The following is a 26,322-nucleotide window of genomic DNA, read 5'->3' on the forward strand; positions in this document are numbered from 1 at the left end:
TCTCATTAGCTCTTCCAGTTTGGCATATCCTAAAGCATTCTAGATGTTGACATATAACCTGTTCAGTCCTACCCAACTCCAGGTAAAGTATGGCCATGTGGCTTATAGTGTGATGCTAGTTTATATGTGAGTGTGTTATGCCTGACATCTAATTTTGCAAGACCTTTTCTGTCAAGCTGCACTGCATTGGCTGACTTACTAGGTTCCTCCACAGTCTCGTAAGAAACATCTATTAGTGTTATTTCCCCCACCAGTCATACATCTGTGCAAAACAGAAGCATACTATATGAACAATATAGTACAAGGGTTTCCTGCATTATACAAGTGCCCAAGATGTCACACATTTTACAGAGAGAAAAAAAAAAGATCCACATGTATTTTGTATTTCCATCTGTATTCTAAAAACATGTATCCATCCAGACATTTCATGCTTACTCATTATCAGAAGGGCAACAAACTGAGAATGCAAAAAACTTTATTAGCATAAAAAGTACATATTCAATAATCAATACTCAGTTCCTTCACAGGATCTGGCATGTTTGATACATCTTTCTATATCTGCTACAGTTGGAGGAAGAAGGGATTGTAAGATGTCGGAGGTTTAGGGTTAGAGGGGGGTTGTTGGTGGGTTTTTTGTTTCATGCTTTTAAGTTATGTAAACAATTCAGAGTGAAACCTGTACAAGCAGAATATTAGCTATCATTTGTACACTTAAAAGTTAAATAAAAACCAATTTCAGCAATACAAAAAGCAATATAAAAAGTATTCAGATGCATGACAAATGCATCAGAAGAAAATGTAGAAGGACACAGGAAGTGAGTGAACATATTTTAAAAGTTAAATCATACTGGAAATTCTCTGTAAATATCTGTATGGCTCAACATGAAAAATTTTATAATATTACGTGGTTCCATAACAGATCTGTACAGTTGCATCTATTTTAACTTCATTAAACATGAATATATTAGAACAGACTGATTAAAAAGAGTAAGAAAAGTTTACTCAAATTTAACATTTCAAGCTGCCTATTTGATAGAGTAGCTAGACAGAGGTAGATGTCCAATATTAGTGGCCAAGCTATTCTAGCAAGACCCTTTAGCTATCTTGTCAAGTTTTTACATTCAAAGACAATGTGAAATGGCTCATAGATGAAGGATGTCTTTCAAAAAGCCAGCCAGAAAACCTGTATTGCTGGTGGAAGTAGTTTCAATTATACAGCTGAAAGTGAAGAGTATGTAAGAATAAATCATTTACCAGACCACTGTAAGGACACCACTGATCAAGCACTAGAGCTCATGCAGTTGTTTTAACAAAAGTGAAATTCATTGGTTAATTTCCTATGCTTATTTTAGAAGCTGAACCATTGCTGCCTATCTGTCTCGTAACTAGTCAAAATAAGATTGCAGGGTACCACGGCGGCGGATATCACATGTCCAGCAATGGAAACCACCTCCCAATGAATTGGCATGGCGAATATTCACTTTAATTGTAGAAATGCCTGCAAGAAACATACATTGCATACTTTAAAATTAAAATATCAAATTCATGTGGTAAGCTTTGATCAGAACATTAGATAATGCTTTATCAGATCATATGGCTAGATGCAAGTACGGAAAGTATTTCCTACTCATTTGTTAAGAATTTCTTTTCCCAAATTCTAGGCAGAGAACAAGCTAGGAACATAGCTGGCTTGTTTATCCTAGTGATACTCTCAGGAATACACAGTGCCTGAAGCACAGACGGTGTTTGATGTATTATGATATGCCAGTAATAAAAAGAAAAATTCCGTTTTTGCAGTATGTGAAGAATTAGCTGAAATTCTGCTACAATATATGACCAGGGCACATTTACATAAATCTGTGTGAGCATTTATGGTTCAGACACTAAATGTCTTTCAAGTGCCTTTCAAGAAAAGAAGCATTCAAAGTACAGAGCTCTGAGTCCCTCTTTCTCTGAAAGGGGAAAGAGGCTGTTACACTTACTACCTAGGTTAAGCTTCCTCCCACTTCTTTTCAGCTCTGATGTCTCAGCTGTGGCTCAGCTTATACAAAGTCCTGACAGATAGACTAGGATCAGAAGTCTTTTCTGTTATGAAGTTTGCCTTTTTGCTTCTTGGTACTTTCAGAAGCAGCTCAGTAGAATCTATCATCTAGGTCAGCAATAGTTTTGTTCCCAGTAGACCCATCTCAGTCCTAGGAACTCACTGACTACAGGAGTTTATTTAGAATTCACACAGACTGTGAAGTTCAAGTGTGAAAGAGATGTCATGATTAGCATTAATGGCTTCATTTTTGAAATTACTTTCAAGCATTTATAAATCCTCAGCTCCTTGCTCATGCAGATAATTGAAACAGCCTAAGTTTGAAAAGCTAAGTGATGCACTAAAGGTTGTACAGCCAGCCTTTAAAAGCAGATTAAAGCACTAGATTGCATGGTTCTCACCTGCAATCTGTCTCAGATTTGAGGGAAGCTTCAATAAGTGCATTCGCATCCATGGCACCAACCCTTCTTCTAGGTTCACAGTTGCTATCTTCCACCTTTGGATCATTCTCTCCTTCCCATCATTTTTCTCCCTTTAAAGGAGTCTTTTGCTATTAGGGAGTATTATCTTTTACTCTACAATACAATGATCCATCACGTCACTTGACTTATCTACCCACCAGTCTTCTTTCTACCCTGTCAACTTTTGCATCACCATGTACTTCTCCTGCAGCAGTAGTCAGCTGGCTGTAGCACCGAGCAATCTGACTACCCTCCTACTAACCAGCTATGAGCCACAAGTAGATCTATCTACATCCTTTCCTCCCGGAGTGATGGAAGCAGTTGGATTAACTGCATGAGTTCAGATTAAGTCTATATTATTTGTCTTTGGAGTTAACTGTGCATAATAAGACTTTCAGATTTTATTCAGTTACAGTTCTCCTGACACTGCATATCTAAAGGAATGCCATCCTATCATGAGGGTGATCTCATAGGACTGAGAGTCTCCATAAATGAGCAGAAATACCTGGGTTAAGTGGTCTTAATTTGACAGTTTAAAGTGCAATGAGTTTGAAACTAGAAAAATCTGAAAGCATTTTGGCAGTGAGGGATAGCCAGCTCTACATCACTCAAATATGCACACTCAACCTCTCCAAGACAGACTGACCTCCAAACTGAACAGACGGTTTTACATTTTAAAAAGCTAATTCAAAAGCATGCTAGTAGTAACTTTAATTGCTACTTATATGTTTATTTGCTGCAAGCTGTAGGGAGCACAAGATGTAAGAAGCCCGTATTCGTATGACTGAAGTATTCAGGAGAGAAATCACTAAATGATTCTTACTTGCTAATCCAATTGTTTTGAGTACCTTTTCTAGTGCTGGCTGCTTTGACTACTTTAAGTGAAACCTCCATTCATCCTGATTTGTATAGCTGGTATCAAGACAATTTTGTTTTAAGTATATGTTGAAATATGTTAGGACATACCCAGATTTTCAAACATCTTCTGAATTGATGTCTCATTGGCATCCACCATCGCACGTTTCTCATCCAGCATTAGGACATTCATGGAGAGCCATTTAGAAGACATCCACAGTGGGTGATCTAAACACATGAGAATGAACCTTCTACTGCACCAATGTTGCCCCATATTAATACTCAAGAATACTCTTAGAATTCTTAGAAAAGAAAGAGTGAATATACCATCTGGGATGAGTGGCACTGGGGGGCGAATCACGGTCCAGCCTGCTTTCTTGAAGAGCTCAATCTGAAAGAGCAATTTAATTAGATTCTAAACAGGGTTCTTAAAGTATTATGTCCTCCAACCTATGCCACATTTTCTCAGGCTACTTCAATATACATGACATTCCCTTCCCTCTGTTCACTACTCTTGCCCTCATTCAACTTCCATCTACAACCCCAGTTTTCATACAAGCATTTTTTTAAAGCCTTTTCAAACTTTGCATACCACTAGCATTTGTTTCTACTGTTTTTACGTATGCTAGGTATACTAAGATATGTTAAAGACAAAAGGTAACCATGCAGTTTAGAGCCTGTGAAGTAAAAGATACTAGTAACAGCGCAAAAGTATTAAATTCTTTATTGTTGGTATTATTTCTTCCCATATGACTGTAAAAGCCATTGATATGAATTACACTGCCATTTACAGAAACAAAAACACCAAAAATAACACATAAAATTACATTTACATCATGCTTCATAAGAAACTTACTTAATATGCAGTTTATTTAACAAAGGGAACAAAATAAAGGCACCCTAGGGATTAATTTGTGTCTCTAAGAATTACACAATTAAGTTAAAAATAAGAGGAGGATAATTTGGCTAAGGAGAATTGACTTTTCCACTTCATTGTCTGAATACTTGGAAGAGCTCTTTATTCAAGCGTTACCACGAGGTGGAGCTCTGATTCTGAAAACTCAATAACCAGCCTGGCCTGCCAGGGTTTTGAAGACAAGCCCCCTTTCACCCGCACCTCCCCACCATTTCCTGGTCATCCAGAACTGCCAAATCAGTTTTTATGAAAGAAAGCTGCATCTATCTTTTCTATCTACACAGACAGCAGTTTTCCATGAAAAAGTCCCAGCACATGGGTTTAACACAAGGAGACCAAGAGCCTCCTCTTGCAAGTTAGATTATGGAAGACAGGGGGAGGGAAGAGGTGAGGAAAAGACTGTGATTGTTTCAAAAAATATATATATTCTCATAATGGATATTACAAGAGGCAGTAATTCAATGGGACCATTTCCACTGAAGCCACTTGCTGTGAAGAGACTAATGTTGCTTCTAAGAGCTGTGCTGTGCACATGGTTCCATCATCTCTGCTGCACACAGCTCTGTCCCACTGATTAAGTATCAGCTCAGCTATTCCTATGTGGTTGTACAGCTCCCAAAGTCACGGAGATCCTCACAAAAATTCTCAAGCACAAGTACAAGTAACATGCCTATAACAGAGATGAGCTCTTACTCTCTGGAGGGCTTTCTGATCAGATTGCACTGTTCAGCAATATTAGCTTTTTCTCAGAGCAAAGTAGTAGGTTTTACATACTGAACCGTGTCTCTCCTCTTTCCTACTCTTCAAAAAGTATTTCTCACGCAGTTATTCAGAGCTGAATGCCTGAGCAATTACCAGCCTCCTGCTATTGGTACAGTTACCACCACCAAAGCAGAGACTTCCAAAATAAGAATAAAAAGGGGGATTATACATCTGAACAGCAGAAAACCCTCAACGTCTCCTTAGATACAGTTAATATATTTAAGTAGTGGAAGTGTTCAGAGCAGTAGGATATCCTATGTACTTGCTTTGATACTACGTTATTACGAAATAGATCTCTTCCATCACATTTAGCCATGTACATAGGAAGAAACACACAAGACATCCGCCTAGCCTCACAATAAGAAAGCACAAAGAGCAGTAGCAGAAGACTGAGGGAGAGCAATGGTCATTGTACTGCTAAGAAAGTTCTAGAGTCAAGATGCAAATACATCTGTAAGGTCCTGAACAACTGCCTGAGTGCTATTTAAATTCAGTAATTTAATATTATTCAAGTGTATACAAAATAAATTCATGGATTAGCAATTATCCAGCAGGGACCTAATCCAGCTGAGGCACTTTTAAACACAAAACACTTTCCCCTCTGCTACACTCTTACCTGATGGCAGGGACGGTCTGGGTTAGACAGCACAAGATCAGGTCCAATGATATTAAAAGTGGCATCAATGTGCATAGGGTTAGGATCCTTAAAGGATATTATATGCACTCTGTAGTCTGGTGCAAGATGTCGCCTCATCCATTCAATGCCCATGTAATTTGTCACCTGAAAACAGGACAAAGTCAGTTTTACTACGCTAGAATATAAACTGCATCCAAGCTTAGTTTATTTAAGTAAATATTTAAAGCCAAAATAATAGAAGTTTGTGCCTTTAGCTAACCTCTTAGCTGTAAGACAGTCTCATCCTGTATATCAGACATTCTACAAATAGCAACTTCTTTTGTCAACACTATCATTTTAATGCTGTTCAGGAAATTAAAAAGACATAAATACAAGTATCAATCATTCAGATAGATACCAAAACTGTTGGAATAAACTTCTGTTTACCTGGCTCCTTTGTACAAAGATATCTCTTCCAGCTCTAATGAAGTCAGCAGCGTCAAAGCATGGCTCAAATTCAGTAGTTACAAATTTTCCCTGAGCAGCCAGTTTATGCCTGTCTTCAACAGAGCAGATTGGATAATCCTAGTTACAGAAAAAGGAGTAACAACTTTAGGTTGCAGATGGTAAGGTAAAGTTTTCAAATTATTTGCTACTGAAGAGTATTTTGAAATGAAGAAAATGTTTATATTGATAGCTAGTATGTTCCTTGGAGGTGGTTTGGTTTACTTGTTACTAGAATTAAAAAAAGAAAGCATAAACGTGGAAGCTTAAGTAAAAGGTTTTAAGCACATTCAAGAATAGGTGATGAGAGAAGAGCTAATAGTTATACCAAGAAGTTAATTGGCTCTTCAGAGCCACTCTTTCTCTAATATTCTGGCTTCTGATCAGAAGTATTAATTACCAGTGGAGTTTAACTATCAGTCCTACAAATTGCTGCACAGTGACAGAAATACTGGTATGCAAGCTATTTCCTAACAAAGGTAGACTCCCTGCTTTTTTCCACATTTTAGAATGGAGCAGTACTTCAAGCTAGAAGGTAGGTCTTCAGGAAGTTAAATAGATTTTAGAATGAAACAATGCAATTAAGAACAAATGAGGTAGAAAAAACAGCACAAACAAAAGCTACTGGATAAGTAAGCATGCTTTAGAACAGGCTCTGGAAGTTTTCTAATACTGACAGATCACTTGAAGGTAATTTTGTTTAACAAAGACTTATTTGCATCATTGATAAGATGTCACTGTTCCCAGAAAGTTATGATCATTCCACATCCAGTTTTCCCGCACTTATTGTAGATTCTTTTACCAAGGTCCTGACACATTTGGGGGCCTATAGGAAACTACCAAAATTGTCTGAGTCAAAATTATTACAAAAGGAAAAAAAAAGAAAATATTAACTTAAATATTTGGAAGGTAAATACTCACAGTTTAGATCCTCCACTTTCTTTTATGTAACTTTCAAAATACTAATCATCACACAAAACAAGGATTATGAGGTTTTTTTCTGTGACAAAAATATATATTCTTTCCCACTTTCCTGATACACCCAGGAAATATGGACATTCTCAGGGAATCTCAATTGTTTAAAGTAATCTTTGTAATGTCTTTTTAGCATTCCTTCCTCTTTAGTAATGCTAAGTTACAGCCAGTAATCAAAACAATTCAAAGCAGACTTGAATTCAACAGGCACAACTTCCTGTTTCTTATTCCCTACTTGCACACACTCAGTTTCACCTGGAAAGGCTACAGAATATTTGCATACATTAGAAAAACCACAAATTTCCAGAGTCGTTTTGTTCCACACACCACACCCCCACCCCCAATTTTGTGAATCCCAGATATCAGGTTGAAACTATGAACAAAATTCTGTGTAACCAGAACTGGTTCTGAAGCAAAATGAGAACAATACCTGATCATAGAGTTCATCTGCCATTGTGGGTTTGGGGGCAGTTGTCCACTTAGCACCACAGTTGAAGTAATCTTTGATGATTCGTCTGTACGCTCTGTACTCAAAGAACCGAGCACGCCAAGCCATAGGCGCTTCAATAATTTCATTTCCCACCACCAACAGGATGTCTCTTGGCATGGCAGCGTACATACCTGAAAGGAAAAAGGCCATTAACCTACGAGACAAATATGCTTTTCTCAGCTCTTTCAGCTTATTCACTTTTCACCCTCCTTTTTACCATTACTTCTATCCAAAAGCCTGGCAAAAAGCATCTTCACAGAAGTCAGGAAACCAGCGCATAATTTGAGGTCCTTACATTCTTCAGTAAGTTTTCAGAGTGACATTTTTTTTAATTCAAAATACATGCAACATTTTGCTACAAAGCCTCACTCATAACAAGTTCACGGCTAGATGTAAGCCATCCACAATCTACAAGCCTCCACTTCATAATCTGGTTGATGGAAATTAACTAGACAAATGCTTATGAATTACTCGGACAACTTTACAAGGTGATGAGACAGGTAGCAAGTTTTCCAAGTGGACCTAATTTCTTTATATGCCATCCTTTTAAAAAGTAATAGCACAGAAGAGGAATTTGATGGAACACAGAACTAGTGCAGGAAGCAGTCCATTAGACTTTTCATTATCATTATCTGTTCCCTAGTGAATTCAAATTCACTAGAACAACTTAAGAACACATTTAACATGAAAGGAGCCTGGAGTCTACGCCTGATGCAAAGCTGAGTATGAGCCAGTGTGCTCTCACTGCAAATAACCAAAGCCACATGGTGCCATACAAGGAGGAATGTGGCCAGTAGGTAAAGAGACATTCAAATTTCCTTGACACTAGCGAGGATCCTCCTGGAAAACTGTTTCTAGTTTTGGCCTCCATAGTTTAAGATGGATCCAACTCTAGGATCCAACAAAGGGCTATCAAGACAGTCAGGGGGCCTTACAGCACATGACCTGGGAGGATAAGTGGAGGAACCTCAGCTTATTTCATGTGGCAAGTAGGGGACAAAGCAGTAACATACTGCAGCTACTTTCTGGGCCATTAAACATGACAAATGAACACTTCTTGGTAGTGGCAGTGACAATATAGCAAGGGAATCTGGCAACAGATGCTGGTGTGGGAAGTTCAGGTTAGGTATTAGGACAAAGTCTTTCATTAGGATGTCCATGCAGCACTGAAACAGGTCAGCAAACCAGGTGGCAGAATCTCCATCCCTGGAGATTTTCCAAGTCATAGCTACACAAAGCCATCACTGACCTCATCTAGCACTGGCAATAATCCTGCTCCGAGCAAGAAGGTAGACTAGACGACATCCAAAATGTCTCAGACAAGAGCTAAACAGACAAGGCCTTCAACAATGGAAGAACATTTACCTGTAGACTCAAAATCAGGTGTTTTATACTTCACAGACCAGTCAATTGGATCAGGCCTCTTGACAATTACACCTTCTCTTTTCAAGATATTGCACATCTCTTCAATTTCAGCAATAGCTTTTTTTAAATGGTCTTTGGGGAAGCTCTGGCCTCCAAATTTCTGATAAAATCCCCAATACTTTTCATATGTGTTGGCCTAAAACAAAAGGACAGATAAGTGACAAAGAATAAGCATCAGTTATTTTGGTAGAGTGAAATAGATGCGTAAGACACAATTCTTAACGTTCAAAGTTTCTTCTTGTTCTTTCACTGACTTCCCATTGGTTTGTATGTGTTACGACCATAACATGTCATAGTGTGCCTTATATTTGATTCCTGCAATATTTTGAAGAGTTGCTAAGAATTGTTAATGTCCTGCTGATTCTTCTAAAATAAAGGGGCAGGAGAGGACAAAAAAAAAAAGGAAGCAAGAAGCTTCAGTGCTTCAGATAAATGCTCAATTGGTCCTGGTTGAGAATCCCTATCCTGGTAGCACTCTGCTGTCTTTATTTTTTGTCCTTACTACTTCTATTTATACACACTATTGGCAAGGTTTCACTCACATGTTTTATGATGTGCATGTGTCCAGCCATTAAACTTATAAGTGTAGGTGTTAGACTAGTTGTGAATGGCTGATGTCTTCACAAATACTTACATACAGTAACAAAGTTAAGTTTCAACTGCATGTGCTAAGCAGGCTCATTCAACTAGCAGATGGCTTTGGTATCTGCTGACAGACTGTACATGTGGCATGATGCCCAAGAAAAAAGGTCCTCTGAGGAACAGCAGGAAAAAAGGAGGGAAAGCCATTCTGGAATGTGGAGAAATACACACACAGTTCATTCCCACTTGCAAGTTTAATTTGATTTTTAGATGGGATTTTCAGGATATTTCATTTCCTCATATTTTTGGATATAGATGGATCAGTAGCTTATATTACTTGTTGCTACTGATGGGAATACTATTATAAATAATGTAATAAATATTTCTAGAAGTCTCTTTCCCTCTTTAGCCATAGCCCTACAGAAAGTCTCATTATTTATCAAATCACAGATTAAAACCAAGAGACTACATTACACTTCAGTTAGTATTTAGTGGCTAATACTGCCAAGTGGCCATCAAAGACTGGGTCCTTATTACACTAGACCTGTACAAACACACCAAACACAGCAAACCCTATAGACTCTGCTATTTAAAAGGCTAGCAGACATGTTTTGAAATGAAAAAACCTTGAGCTCATCTCCAAAATGCATACATCTGTAGTCACCTTGTTAAAACCTCACTTCTGTACTGTGACAGTGGTGACATCAGGAATTCTAAAGCCATCCCAAGTACAGGTAACATGCCTTGTTGGCTAGAAGGGGCCATAGTTCAGGTACAGCAGCAGTCTAGAAAATGCACGAGATACTAAATTCACTTGTCAGGGTTGGATTAAAACAAGTACAACATTTACAGGCCTAAATCCTGTGCTCCTGAAATCCTGTGATAGTCTTCTCAAATTAAAAACTAATTCAAAATAATGTCTTAGTTCTCATGGTTAAGAAAATTCAGACACATCATCAAAACAAATGATGCTGCTTCAGTTCAGTGTATCTTTGAAAGTACTTCAGATTTATAAGCTGTGAAACCAGCAGTTTTGATGGGTCTCTGCTAACACTAACATGACAGAGGAGCAAGTGCATATGGAGCCCTTCTGGAACAACAGCAGAAGGGGTCAGGAACAGGTGAGCAAGTGGTCAGGTTCCTTCTACCAGAATCATCCTCATTCAGGCAGCATGAATGACAGCAGCGGGATGCAGGAGAACCTGCCCTCCCAAACATGAGGTTATCTCCTCACACTGCAGTCCTAACTACCTTCCAGAAAGCAACGTTCTGGACAAAAACAACGCAATGATGTTCCTTTTGTGCTAGTACTGTCAGTGAGCCCCAAGCAAGCAAGGCCCTTCATCTGAAGGCATGCCTGATCTCCTTTAACAATCCAGGCTATCCGCTGTATTCTCTAGTATTTCTGGATATTTGCCCTCATGCTAAAGAGGTAAGACAGAAGGAAGAGAAAATTCAACCTTTTAGACATCCTTAACATTTATATAGAGAGCCCAAGCAAAGGTCTCAGCATGGCCATCCTGCTCCTCCAGTACTGAAGCTTCTTCCCATCCTTCCTGAAGGAATTTATTCTTTTTCTCTAAGCAAGGTCTTGGGTAATTTGATCACCTCAGACTTGCCAGCTGTTGAGAAGTCACATGCAGATCATATGAAGTGCCTAGCATTCCTATGGAAGCCTGTTCTGCTAATGAGACAAATGTGTCCTATGGAGTAAAGCTAGTTATTTTCAGAGCCAGCCATGATGTATTTGAACATCATTAATTCCTAAGAGTTGCAGGTCCCCTCTTCACCAGGTGTCCTCTTGTACTGCCCTTTTTCAAACCTGAGAAATGACACTTGTGTTGCACTAATACGATGGCATAAAATTAAAGTTAAGACAGAGTAAGGGTTAACACCATAACACCACTCATATTCCCTACCTTCTGAATAACTGGGAAAAGGGTTATATGACTGGAACATCTATTTCATACCAATTCAGGGCTGAGATTTCAGGCCCCTTTGATCATATACATACAACTCATTTCAGACTGTTCAAAAAGTACCATGGCCAAGACACAGAAGAGAGTTTTAAATAGTCTCCTCAATGCACCTTATAACCTGCTGTCTGAGAGTACCTGAGAAACTGTAGCAGCATTTAAGAAAAACCCTCTCTTTTCAGAAAGAAATTTAAGAGTGTGCTGTAAGGAAAAGATTGTCTCTAAGAAACAGCAGAATTTGTCCTTATAGTTGCTATATTTTAAACATTTGTTGTGGAAAATAATTAACATTATCAATATTAATGTTCTCGAGATGTACCTAGTAATGACAGTTATTAAATTTAGTACATAAAAACAGAAATTCAGATCAAATTGCTTTTGCCTAATTCACCCCCCCCACCTTCTCACTCAAGATATAATGATCTGTGGTTACGATACTTCTTCACCAAAAATACATTATTATTCACAAAATATACTGAAAAACATTGCAGAGTACAAAGCTATAAAGCTCAACTGTTTGACTGTCAACTGCTTCAGAATAATACATCTGAACTGTGAGATTATTGACCAAACTGCTAATTCAAAAACAGGGCATCTTCCTAATTAATGTAGTTGTTAACCTCCTAGTTAAGATTTCCCACGTTTCCCAATAGTGTATTTACCTCTACATAACCTACACAGCCCATTTCAAGCTCCCAAAAGGAAATGCAATGAAGTGTCAGCTCATTAATATTCATCAGACACGTAGGGCTCCCTATTCAATTCATTCCTTCCTCCTTCTTATGCCAAGCGCATCATTCCTACATCACAGCAAAAAGATTTGTGTATACCAAAACCACGTCTCAAAGTACAAGAGTGCTGAATGCAGCCATACTTCCTGCACTTAAATATTTTGTAAACAAACATGCGTACAATCTTAAAACACAACTTAGAAGTACCTCAAAGCAAGTATTTACCAAAACTGTTATACTTTGAGAAGTGTTTTTTAAAGCATGTCAGGTCCAAAGCCTCAATTTTTCTTTATACAACTCAAATTCACTAGTTTTAAACTGCAGTTTTTATAACCAATGACCCTGATTCATAGTTGGCAAAAGGCATACGATACATGTCAACCCTAGCATTGCTACTTACATGGACAGCAGCAGGGACTTCTGGCTGTTGTATTACACTGGAGCAACACACACACACGCCTTACCTTTCAGCCACATAGCAGAGATTTGAACAATAACTGAATCTATTAATATCTTTCAGTATTGGCAAGGTAGGATTTGGACTACTATTTAGATTATTCAGCAATGCCTCCAGGTAAAGTGACTGTTACAGTTTCTACAGCATAATTTAAGACAAAAGCAGAGAAAACTAGAGGAAACCACATCTCGGCTGGCACGCTCTATTACTATTACCTGTTGTGGCCAATGTATTCTTTAGACTCGGCAGTTTACCTAAAGCAAAGCTAAAGCTTGCTTTAACCCCAGGTTGTAGGTATTTGAATTGCAGAGGTAATCCTATACTTTTACATTCCTCATTGAGCTTTTGATATTGCATGTAACAGAAGGTGAAGTTCTGACCTCATTCGATTAGTTATGGCTTAATAGGCACTAGAACCAGGCAAGCTGTATAGCATGTCACACTAAGTTAGACATTTGAGAGAGTATTTTTTCTGACATTAAAGCGAGCCCTTGGCCACTACTTGAGAATAAAATTTTGCCTCATTCAATGTAACAAAGCTAGAAATTTTTTTTCCTTGCTCTTTCCATACATTCATTATGGCAGTTTTAAGTACATAGATGCACATACATACACTTGTATATTAGAAATGGCAATCCTCGTGCAATTCTTTTTCTGAAGCTGCTAGAGTATCTTTGGAGTGTCTGAAACAGGATTCCAGAGGTTGGTAACTGAGCTCCAGCTTTCCAGGAGTAAATGCAAGTCATAACGAAGTCAGTGGTAAAGTTTTCATTGCACTCACTGGGGCCAAGATCTCATCTCAAATGTCCCAATGTAAGTCAAATGATTACTCTTCTATCTGGGGATTAGAACTACCAAGCTGCAGTAATTCATTCAGAGTCCTCCAAACAGTTTTGCCCAGAATCATAGCCCAGATTCTAAAGAAAAATATACAAGTGTGAAAGGGGCTAAGGGAAGAGAAGTCTTCTCCACAAGTACATCCCAAACTTCCTCTAAACTACCATTTCCAGCACTTTAAGCATATTTTCAGTATCTTTGTTTGCCATTCCTTCAATGTCAGATCAGAAGAATTTCCTTTCTTTTTTAAACTGAGGTCTTCTGGTCAACTTTGTCAAGATACCCTTTAAAATTTTACTAAGGTCTCTTCAGCAGAAGTAGTGTGCCAGCTCATTGTGCTGTGATAGCCACGGATTACGTGCTGCCTTGGAGGCAGTACTGTACTGTGACACTGGAAGAGAACAATTCAAGATCATCCCTACAAATGCAGGTGACAACACATACTTAGCAACTTCAAAGTCCAGGTAAAGTACACAATAAAAATCTGGAGCAAGCCCATTGTTTGAGTATTCCCGTTTTAAAACACAACATTTCAGAGAACAAAAGAAACGTGGATTTATTTAGGTTGCTGTTGTCATTTTAGACACAGAAAAACTCTGAAAAACAGAGGAGTATGTATGTCCATACAATACTTACTGTAGCACATAAGAGTTCCAGTGAGCTATTTAAGAGCCATTTAAGTAGAATGGTCCTGCTAGTCTACAGCTATAGAACTCGTTCTTTCTCAGACTATTAAGTAGAAAACTACACTTTTTTTCAAGCGGTAACCCTACTTAGTTTTGAGCCCAATTAAACTTTCATCAGTCCTACCAACCATCTCACATGCTAGACCGTGTACTTTGACAGCATCAGGGCTATATTACTAGAGCAGATTGTACATATTAGAGATTCTCTCTACTACAGACTTCCATTAAATCAGCTAATTCAGTTGAAAGTAGGAAGAAAAAGCATATCCCCCACCTACATGGCTATGCTGTAAAATTTCACAGAAGTAAACAACTACTTTGAAAGAAGAATCCTCAAGAGTAAACACCACACCTTGTACACTGTAAAGCTTAAGCAAATTTTATATATAGAACCCACATTATTTCCTATTTAAGGTTATTTTTATTGTTTACCTTAACCTCCACAGAAAAAGGTGGGACACAAGCATTTTCAGCTCTTCCCACAATGACCTCTTCCAGTGGGTCCCATTCATTGTATGAGCAAACAGGACAGTCCTTAGGCACAGGGCTAGTAGCCTTGTTGTCATCAGCAGCACAGGTGTTCTGGGAGGCTGTAGCTGCCTGGGTGCTCCAGAAAGATCGCTGCACCCATCCTGTAAAGACTCTTCCAAGCTTAAAATAAAAATAAGAATGAAAATTATGTTTCCCTTACAAAAGGCAAAAAGCAATGGTTCGGTCCACAAGTGCCTTACACCGTAATCCCAAAGCAACGTACGTTATTTGGAGCATTAACAGAAACACACTGTTTGTTACAGCCATTCTAATTTATTCACAACCTACTAGATACTTGAGGGACAATTCGCCTCTTAAAACGCACTCAGTTTAGGAGAATAATGACACAGGAGCACAGCATTGACAGCGGCGACCGGAGTCACTGAACTCTGTGCTGCCGAACTGGGAGGATGCCCGGGTGAGCCTCAGCCAAAGCAGCCTGTTGCCATCCCGCTCACCACCGCCCGCAGAGCGCCCGTACGCCCACACCCGCCGGCGCTCCCGACGGAGCATCCTCAACCCCAGCCCCTCCGAGCCCGGCGGCGGATCTGCGCGGCACCAACCCGCGAGCCGATGTAATGCGCCGCTTCGGCTCCCCGGCTGCCCCCGCGCAAACACCGCACCCGCAGCATCCCTGCGGCACGACGGCTCCGCCCCGCGCCGGCCCCACCGGCAGCGCAACTGCGCCCTCCGCCCGGCCCGCCGCCTTTATGGCGGCCCGCCACGCCCCCGCCGCCGCCCATTGGCCGAGGGGGCGCGGAGCGGCGCGGAGCCACAGCCGGGGCGGCGGCTGCCTGCCCGTGCGGGGCTGCTGATGGGCGGCCCCGGCCCCGGCCCCGGCCCCGGCCCCGGCCCCGGCCCCGGCGGCGCGGCACCCCCGCGCTCGCGGCCTAGGAGTAACGCGGCGCCCCCGCCAGTCGGGGTGAGCGAGCAGCTGGAGCGATCGAGCCCCAGGGCGGGCCCTGGGAGGCGCAGCCGAGCTGGGTGAGGCATCTGCAAAGCTGCCTGAGGGCTTCTTTCAACACGCCGGGATTTAATTTCCACAAACGGCTCTTCAGTAGCAATTTGGCTTCGAAGATTTCCAGTCAGGTTTAAAATCCTTCTCTAGAAAGCGTGCCGAAGTGCATCATTCAGTTATTTTTAGTCATCAAATATGCATGTTCTTCATTAAACCTGTAGTAGATGAGTCCAATTTTACCAAAACTTCCAATAATTCAGATGTTAAGAATTCAGATTTTTAGACTACAACCTATAGATTTTGTGATTCACCTGAAAATATTTTAATTTTTTAATTACTGAAAGGGTGTTTCAAGAATATCCCAAACACTTAATTTCAAATTCTGGCTTTTCAAAATGTGTATTGTGATATGATGAAAAGTCATCTTAAAATGAAAACCTAAAATGGTTAGCTCCTAGTAAACCTACACTTATTTTCCCCTGCAAAATCTCTCCATGATAAAACCAACAGATGTATCTTCAAAAATACTTCTACCTCAACAGAACTGCAGCCTACAACGAGAAATGTGTTTGCTACCAGCTCTACTCATATTTAGTATATCCCCCTTAGCCCGATACATTATTCTGCATTTTCTCAACTTTGCATACAAGTTCACTTTTAAATCATTTAATTTTGCCATACAAAAGTAAAAAGCAGACATAGCAAAAGTTAGTTTTGCCCGAGTTACTCTCTTTGAAGTTGTAAAAACCTGCACCTTTCTTTCAACCTTATTATTTTTGGTTCTGCCTTCATCACCCATGCAGTGCCTCGTGTTTCTTCAGCCTTCTTCAATGCTCCTTCAGGCTATGCTTCGTTATCCAGAGCTAGTACAGTGGGGCACGGCTGTGAACAGACATGATATTTAACATTATTTCTATATGTAAGATCGCAGGTAGTGCTAGTGCACTCAGCAGGCGTATCTACAGCAGGAAAAAGGTAAACATCACTAGTGTTAATGTATATTAAAACATAAGCTATGCTTTTAGAATACAGCAAATCAGCTACAGTTTAAAAACACCTTAGATATATGAGTAAGCAGGTTTTACTCTATTGGGTAATTATTCATTCAGCAGTTTGCCTTCTTGGCACAGGTAAACACTACACCTTCCCAAGAGAAATAGGACAGTGCGAGTTCTCTCTTCATCAATTTACATACTTCTCAGAGCAACGTTAATTATTTTAGTTGGTATGATATCAAGCATGCTTTGCCATTTCATATGACTGCAGAACTTTTTCAGAACTCACTCATCTTAGTTTGTTAGGACTCATTTGTAACACAGTTGCCTGAAACACTGTTCTTGTATCGAAAAGGATACAAGGATATTCTTTTTAGTTTCAAAAAGGAATTTTCTTGATGCTACTTAATTCCTAGTTACCAATTTTTGTCATCTATTTAATTAAAAAAATCCCTTAAGTTTATGCTAGTTCTGCTCAAATGCTTGTTATTTGATTCAGCTGATTTTGCTAAGGTCACTCTACTCACATTGACCTTCTAAAAAAATTAATGATTGGCTTGTGGCTAAATCCAAAGGTCTTGCTTCTTTTTCTGTCCCTCTCGACTTATCAGCTACTTTTGGACCTTTGGATCATTCTTTATCAACTCGGTTTACATAGTTTTTCTGACTCTGCGCAATACTTCTTTTTTTACTTACCACATATGTTTGATGCTTTATAGGGTCCCTAAAATTGTCCTCACCATCATTACAATGAGCTTTGTGCTGAACACTCCACCATTTATTTATTTTCCTGCTGGACTGCATTTTTTCTGCTCACATTTTTTTCAGTGAAAACATTCTTTCCATATCTCAAAGTTCTGCTTCTTCCTTTCTTAGGTGTAGTTCCTCCTAGACATAAGCCAATCTTCATTTAAGTACAATCAAAGCAGAAATTCTTTCCTTTTCCTAACTGACACATTTATGGTCTAACCTTGAAACCTTTACTCATGGTAAATAGCATTTTCCTTCCAGCCTTCACTGAGTACAAGCCGTTAGACCCCCAGATTGCCCTCACACGGTCCTTGAGACCTGCAATGCTATCAATGCACTAACCATCTAAAATGCACTATAGTGGTGTCCCTGCACTTCTTTCATCACTTGACCATCTTCTGGGTCACTTGAAAAAAATCTCATTTGTCTCCTTAAAGCAGTCACTTACTTATATTTCTCTGCTTACATCTTTTTATTCCTTAACACCCCATACAGACTTCATACAGTTCGCATTGATGGTGTATGGAAGTGTCATTCCTCACAGTTCCCTCTTTGGCATCAAAATGAGAGTCCTCTTGCTTTTATGTATACTAGGTAGTTCTTTATATTTTCTTCTTCCTCTTCTACAAGAAGGGCTTGATCTACCAATGTATGTTTTAACAGTGACATAAATCATGGAGCACAACACCAGTAATGATTATTCAAATGTAAATAAAGCCAAGTTCATTCATTCAAATACAAGAAAGTTACTTAAACATGTGGTTGACTACACAGGTGCTGAGCTCTTTGGATCAAAAAATGTTATTATAAAGATCACATCATTAATGTTATTACACACAATTGCTAGAATTATTATGAAACCTTGAAAGCTCAGCTCACTACCCAAAAGCTTGCCAATTATTTTCAAAATTATGTGCTGATCTAGTAAAGATATTTTCTTCCACTACAAACCTCACCTCAGTATGGAATTTTAACTTGAAACAGGAACAGGAACTTCACATTCCTATTGCTGAGATCTGGCCTATAAAGATTAACTAGCAAGTTGGTTTTGTTTTTTTTTTTATGGGGCTCTATGCATTTTTTCTAATATTCTATCCATCATTTTTTAATAACATAAGGTGCCTTGCAGGCTTATATAAAACAATCTCATTCTGATAACTAGGTAATCCATTTAAAGCAATGTGGTTCCATTTAACAAAGAACAACGTTCTGGCCCAAGAGCATGAGAGAATAAGATATTAAGTAGTAAAATTCTAGTTTAAAACCACAGAATTAGAAAAAGCAACAGGAGACATGCAGTAGAGAGAAGTTATCCTTGGCAACAAGACCAGTGTTAGTGAAGATCAAAGTATAAACTCAGCTATGTTTTAGGATGGTATCTGGTCTCAGTCTCACATATCTTTTTCTCTAACACCTATCTATTAGAGACACAGAAGTCTCAAAGGATTATACTACTGTTTAAATGTGAATTTCTATTTGTTTTGAGGTCCTGCCTTTCAGAACAGATGTTGTTTAGATTTGTAATGTGGCATAGCAACATGCCTGAAGCACTTGGGGGACATGATGTTTAAGGTTAACGAACAGCTTACCCTTTCTTACCAGTATTTCTGCTATTTTACTGATTAAAGTGATTGAGTATATCTGGTGTGAGCTGGTCTTAACATTTACATATATTCAACAGTTTTTACTTATGCTTACTTTTACTTTACTTACAGAAACTTACTCTGTTCAACAATACAATTGTGAGAGACTTTAGTTCCTTCTAGTGCCTTGTCAAGGATACTGCTTGCTAAATTCCAACAGTCTACACCCACAAGAAGAGAATTTGGCACACCAAATCTTATCTGTTAGCTATCAGGAACAACACAGAAGAATCTAGTATGCTTCTTAGAAAGCAAGTTTCAAAATTCCTGAAGTTCAGAAGTCTGGACTGTTCCAGTTGGGAAGAATAAATGCACCTCAAAATATTAAAATGACTTTTTTTTTCTCCTTTAACCTCATAATTTTGTTGTCAACTCTGAACTCTAAAAACAGTCAAAATATTTTGTTACACATATTTAAAACAATTTCTTTAACGTATTTTACTGTAACTTGTGACCTATAATAAGAGCTGAAGATCAATGTACTATTTTCAGTCCTTTGAAAGATATTTCAATTTTAATTAAATAATATAATATCTTGCTTTATCATTCTTCACACTCGAAAGAAAGATATAATTAGATTTAGTCCCTTATCCAACCAAACAAGCTACATATGTAAAATGGCAGGAAATTCTTTCTCCCTAATCCCAGCTTCACCAAACCCGATTTAAACTTGCCAACAAACTCTACACGGCTTCTGCCTATTTTATCTTTTATAGTTATCGAAGGACAAATCCTGTAGTTTTCCCCAAATGCCAATTCTGGGTACTTTTTGGAAGATTTTCTGTTCTTCCTTGTCAGGACATCTTCACTGTGTGACATGCTGAAGTGCCAAATTCTCCATCAGGCTGAAAGCAATCTGCTACAACGGAGTTTTGACTACAGAATTAAATACTTACTCCTATGAGTACAAGAACTGATTTCCTCTCTTTTTGTACAATTCATATGGTAAATGATAAATCATAATCATAAATTGGATGGTATTTACCATAATCAGAGATCAGAATTCATAAGGAATCTCCATTATGTGGATACACTGGCATCTAATAGCTCTGCAACCTTTCTGCTAGTTGGGGCACTTAAGGGGTCTTTTTATTCCCATCCAGCTAGCAATTATCACGAAACTTGTAGGAACCTAATACCGTTGAGACCTATGACCCTTTCTGAAACTTGTCTGAAAGTAGCCAACAGGTTCAAATTACAGGGAGGGGAAGGAAAGAACAGACACAGACATATATGCACATACACAACCCACAGTCGTATCACCTTATGATCTTAGGAAGCAAGACTAAAACCTTTCTTGTCTTTAAGAAATTAAAAGAGAAAAAGAATTCTCCTGTTTGAAAACAGATGACTTATGTAGATGTTTTCTATATGAACCTTAGGTAGCAAGAGATCAAAATTTTGTAAGATTGTTAGCATGCTGGTATGATTCAATTGTTAGTGTATTATTTTATTTTATTTATGCAAACACTGCTCTTTATATCTTTCTGTTAAAACATGTTTAAAATTTTATTGCAAAATGCAATCAAATCACATATATAATCAAAATGCATTTCAACATATGTAATTCAAAAGAACATATCAATATTAGTATGTATTGCACTAAATTTCAAGCATGTCTGATACTTTAGGAAATAATTTAACTCCTTTTTTGGGAACCAGGTAGCTGGAATACTAGAAGGATGTAGGGAAACATAGTTATGTATCCCCACCCAAAACAAGGCCCAGTAACTGAGCAAGAAAACAGTACAGGTAGTAGAGGTGCATATACGTGAAGGGCAGGACACTGGCCAGCAAGGAGATCGAAGTTGCAACTGAAATAGCAAACACAATGACAGAGCTTTGGTGAGATAATTGTTACACAAAACTTTTGGCTTAAAAGTAGTTTAAAAAAATGTGTGGAACTTTGAGCAAATAAAATAGTCCTTGTTGACTGAATCCACCTGATTTCAGGAAGATAGGGCTTTCCACTGTCCTTCTGGCTACTGACAAATCACATTACATCACAGAAATTACTGATTTAATAATTAATTTATTTTCCTAACAGCTTGCAGAAATCCACATTCTGACCAGCTACACTGTATGTGCACATAAACATGAGTACCAAACATACATACAAATATCTGTTTTAATTTTAGATGTCGTGTTTCTATTATAGAAAGGTGACAGAGCTGAAGAAAGTTCTAGGAAGGCAAAGGATTTGGTGATCATAATCCATGACATTTTACACTCTGTCATTTCCAGTGGCAGTGCAGTGCTGACTACTGAAAAACACAGGAGGTTCATGCAGCAAAAGGCACACCACTTGGTAGGATAGATTTCATTCAGACCAGTATTTCCATGTATACAGTAACATGATCTGCCAACATTTTCTAGGGTCAGTATTGTGACAATATTTTCTCTCAGGGCTGCCAAGTGAACTTCATGGCTCTAGGATATTTGAAATCTCTTGAATCTCAAATATATGGTCTTGCAACATAGCCTGTTGTACATTAGCATTTAAAATGTGAAAACTGCTTCACATCTTTCTTGAAGCACGTTTATAGAAATTATTAATATAACTTTGCTGTGCCCCTGAAATAACAACTGCATCCGGTTTTCTTCTCACTCCCACTGGAGTTAACATGGCAGCCATATCACATTATGCATCTGAACAAGTTTCAAAAATTCTGGTTCCTTTAACCATTGTGTGAGTGGCAACTGCAAGTAAGCTACTGGCCTCCTGATGTGAAGGGTTTTGCATTATTTTTGTGGCAATACTTAGCATTTGATCCACTTGTTTTCTTTCTTGGAAGAGACAGGAAGCCTTGGCTCTGCAATAGCCTCTTATCCATCCCAAGCTTCCAGGAGAGGACAGCCCAACACACCAAAGTTATTAGACCTCTAGTTACTTTAGAGAGAACGCTACAAAAAACAGCTTTCCTCTGCTTCTCCTTTCTACACTGAACCACAGAATGCCTTGAAGAGACTCCCTGACAAGAGGAATAAGCCACAGAACCTCAGTCACTCTGTGCAGTTTCTTGAGGTTTTGAATATTCCCTTTGACGGACAAGCAATTACTCAGTGACTATCTTCTAGCCTATGCATGCAGTTTATTCCTGTGAAAGAGGATGGAGTACCCTTAGACTAAACTAGATGGCAGATTTTGTCTGTTCAGTTTGCTACTGCTCAGCAAATAAGGCTGTGAGAATAAAGCCTCTTTTTCCCCCCTCCCCTTTTCTAAGAAAACACAGTTCTTTGATAAGCACATTCCATCACTCGATGCTGTTGTTGGCAGCATCTATGAATGTTGCTCATACTGTAATGCCTCTGAAAAGTTTGCTGAGTATAAGCTTGCCTTGATGGTAGGATAGTTTCAAATTATACAAGTAGGGTTTGATTTGAGTGTCTCCTTCAGAGGATTTCATAAATTCATTGCGAGTTTTATGCTGCATCTGATTTAAGCCTAAAGTTAGTGGGTAAAAAAAACCACTGGATTTGGACACATGGATGTCGTTTACTCTTCCATCACGAATAAAAAAAAATGGCAAAGTCAAAATTTGGTGGAAAGGAGTAATTTTAAATTCTCCTGAGGTCAAGGCTCAGCTAAGCTTTCTGCTTAATCCTTATACTTTCATCTCCCCTTGGCCACTTCAGTTCTTGAGAGATAACAAGCCCTCAGCAGAGAGGAGAGAGCAAGTAGCTTGCTTGCAATGACTGCAAAACCTGTACTAACCTAACTATCTGAATGCTGAACTAACTTCTGCTGGCATAGCTCTGGAATGAGTTTGGCTGTGTATCTGTAATGAACTAACAGAACTCAAAATCTATTTATGGGATGGAAACATTTTCTCAACTCCATGAAAGAGAATTGAGCAAGGCTCCCTTTGGAGTTTCTGTATTAGGAGATGAGATAATTCCTGAGCTTTGACAGCTCCCTTCACTGATCTTGAAGAGCACATCTGTTCTGATGAATCCCAACCATGTCCATCGAAGGAAGATGAAGATTGGCTCAATGCCAGGAATCTAGTTACCATCCAACACCAGGAATCTCTCGCATGTCACTGTAGAATATTACAATTTTGTTCCTAGAGTTTCATACCAGTTGCTTCTAACACCTCTGCAACAGAAAGATGAGTCTCACTATGATTCAGACAGCTTCACCTAGAATTTCTTTAGCCAGTCATAAATGAGCAGAGAGCTAAGTCTAAGCTCACCACTCAATACAAAGTAGTTTAAGATTTTTAACTTCAATAGCCTAGAAACAAACACAGTATTGTAAGGAGATTTGGTGGGCAATTTTCTAGCAAAACAAGTTCTTTGTTGCAAAATGCCAATTTCTTGAAATGGAAAGGTTTCATTAGGAGGTTTTAGATCCAATACATTTAGGCAGAACAGAGGAAAGGTTCCCTTTCCTTCTTCCACTTTCTGCTCCAGTTTTCCATGCAGGCTGCTGGGAAGACAGACACTCACAGCCTGCTATATGTATGCTACAAGACTTCTGGCTTTGCAGTAAAATGGTTAGATCTCCAACTAGAGCTACTAGAGGCTTTTGAAGACCAGGTCCCCTCTCAAGATACCATATATGCTTCTAACTAGTGTGCTAAACTACTGAGTTATGATATGCACGACGGAGTAGCTAAGATCAATCGTTATTAATTGCATACATAGTAATAGTATTGTCATTTCATGATACCCTACTAACACACCTCTCATCTTCTGTGGAGTGTAGCAGATCTCCTGTATGTCTACACTATTAGATATCTATATGTGCAGCATACAAATCTGGACTATCTATATGGTTTTGTCTAACAAGTCATGGCATGTTTATTCACAGCAGGTTGCACCTTTTTTATCTTTTAAAAGCAATGTCATTAACATAAAGGAAGGTAAAAGAGCTTGTGACAGAGTGCAGCAAAGTAAAGGCACCCTGTAACTTCTAGACTTCTTGCTTTTTGGAGGGACCTGGGTAATCCATTAGACAAAACTTTCTTGGAAATTCCAGGGTCACTCACTTTGAAGGAGACTTTTTTGGAGGTTGGTGATTGCAAAATATTTCAGTGAACAGAGGTGTCAAATCAGCTGCAGATTGGACCAGCAAGTCAGCTCACCTAGCTGGCCTATTAGAAATCCTGATGCTTTACAAATTTGTAAGCATCATCTCTCAGAAGTGGGGAAAGATCTGAAAAAACACTAATAAACTGCTGATGTTAGCACAGTTTAAGTGGTGCCAGAGCACGTATTTCACTGACCTTCATCTCCTGAACCTCTGCCAGACAGGGAGGACAAAAATGGAATGGCTTGAACTCTGCCATGAGTAGGTTCAGTGATTTATCTCTCCACAGACTATGAACTTGGTTATTTACAAAAAAATATTTTGCCTGGTTAATAGACACCTTGCACCCCTTCCCAAGTGGGAAGGGAACAGAAGGAGAATTTGAGATGTAGCATGTAGGGAAAGGAGATCAAGCTGTTGCTTATTATCTCCTCATTCCCTCCTTTGCATCAGTCTTCATGTTGGTACTAATATGACCCCTTGATGAGACAGTTCTACTCAGTGAGTCAGCAGAGAACTTGCCCAGCAAAATACAGTTTTCTGCTGGCTTAGTGAGCTGACTTCATCACTGAAGTGTCAGAAGAGCACCAGAGCTGGAGCAAGGGAGGTAGTGGAGCTAGGAGGCCACATAAGGAGGAGAGGGAAACAGAATCACCCCTTTTGGCAGCACCAATTAATTAGATCAGGTCAACCTGTCTTATCTGATTGCAACCTTACAGAAACACTGTGGTAATAAAGCAAATAAACTTTTAATAGCAACTGTAGTAGCTGTGAATTTGAAAATGGGACAGAAAGGCATTTGAAACTGGAAACTGAAGACTGAAGACTTCAATTTAGCAATCCTGAAAAATACCCAGTTGGAGCTTTCAGTGGGAAGGGTCAGGTGAAACAGGTAAGAAAAGAACAAACCCAGCTGACCTGTTACACAGGTTCACTGAAGCCACAAGTCATCCACTCTGAATCCCATCTCTCTGCCATTCATCAGTAATTAGGTAAGTGTTGTTTTGTGGTATGTTTATTGTCACTTGAGCTAGCTAGAATGGAGCATGCTGCCTTGTACCATTATAGCGAGGTCTTCCATCAAACCATAAAAAAATAGAAAATGGAAGAGAAAAGAGAGGAGGCTGTCTGCACAGAAGATGCTGCAGCCTGGAGCATCCTATGTTTAGCCAGCATAAGGGGTGCTGGGCTTTCCTATGCTCTCTGTCCACTTACCTTCCACTTAACTGACAGCGCAGTGAGCTTGAATCCCAATTTAATACAAACTTCCAGTTACTTGTTACCCTCTGGTGACATCTCGTGGATCAAAGCAAGATACCCCTGCCTGCTGACAAACCCTGCAAAGCCTCGAGTGTCTGAACCTGCGGAGTGGAAGTCTCTTTCCCAAGTCTAAGGACCTCTATAGCATCTGACAAGGTTTAGCTTTTCTTTATTTTTTCCTTCCTTTCCTGCTCTGGGGATAGTGCAAATGAGCACTGTAGCAACAAGCCCCCTACAAAGAACTGAAAATAGAGGTAAGCAGGAAAAAAGCAAATGAGACAGTAGAGCACAGAAACTGAGAAAAGAGGAGAGTAGTAAATAAAAGTAATGAAATACAAATTTCTATTAATAAAACAGATTCTAATGTCTAAAGCTGAGTATAAGCAAGTGTTGAGCAATTAGGATTTCATAGCTGAAGCCAAGGGCAACCTAGGTACTGCTTGCCACAGTGGCAGAAGCAAGCAAATAATCAGCACCACATAATCATAGCTCATTGTACCCTGCAAATATTAAGCAACTAACTCTCCTAGTATGCCTGTGCACCATTCACAGGGGCTGGAACTAAAGATTCAGCTCAGATTCAAGTTGTGACAGTAAGAAATGGAAAAGTTAGTAATACTTTGCTAAAAATATTAATTGATTTTGGATGGTTAATTTTGGAGCCTCCATTTCCAAATACTTAGGCATTCATTATATAAGTTAAGTTTATATATAACTTTATTATAGAAGTTAATTATAAAAGTTTAAATTATAGCCTCATAATGTAGGAAAAAATCACTTCTACATAACAAGAAATACAGTCCCTTATGCCCTCGACAGGCATTTTGAAATTCGAT

The 26,322-nt window shown here is 39.0% G+C and overlaps 1 protein-coding gene across 2 annotated transcripts; it reads right to left on the minus strand.

The window, feature by feature from the left end:
• Positions 1 to 453: 453 nt before the first annotated feature.
• On the minus strand, positions 454 to 15,509 carry GATM (glycine amidinotransferase). Of its 2 annotated transcripts, XR_012043788.1 has the most exons (10): positions 15,409 to 15,509; positions 14,747 to 14,965; positions 8,986 to 9,181; positions 7,561 to 7,751; positions 6,099 to 6,236; positions 5,652 to 5,816; positions 3,685 to 3,748; positions 3,469 to 3,585; positions 2,443 to 2,573; positions 454 to 1,498 (listed from the first exon to the last, which is right to left on the minus strand). XR_012043788.1 is itself a non-coding variant. In XM_072870134.1 (9 exons), the coding sequence occupies exons 1-9, from the start codon at positions 15,475 to 15,477 to the stop codon at positions 1,386 to 1,388; spliced, it is 1,272 nt and encodes a 423-aa protein (XP_072726235.1). In that variant the 5' UTR covers positions 15,478 to 15,509; the 3' UTR covers positions 454 to 1,385. The 2 variants fall into 2 exon arrangements, 1 of the variants encoding a protein (XP_072726235.1); XM_072870134.1 differs by lacking the exon at positions 2,443 to 2,573.
• Between the last annotated feature and the right edge of the window lie 10,813 nt (positions 15,510 to 26,322).

This window comes from Ciconia boyciana, chromosome 8 (genome assembly GCF_034638445.1).
Source record: "Ciconia boyciana chromosome 8, ASM3463844v1, whole genome shotgun sequence".
Taxonomy (NCBI): Eukaryota; Metazoa; Chordata; class Aves; order Ciconiiformes; family Ciconiidae; genus Ciconia; species Ciconia boyciana.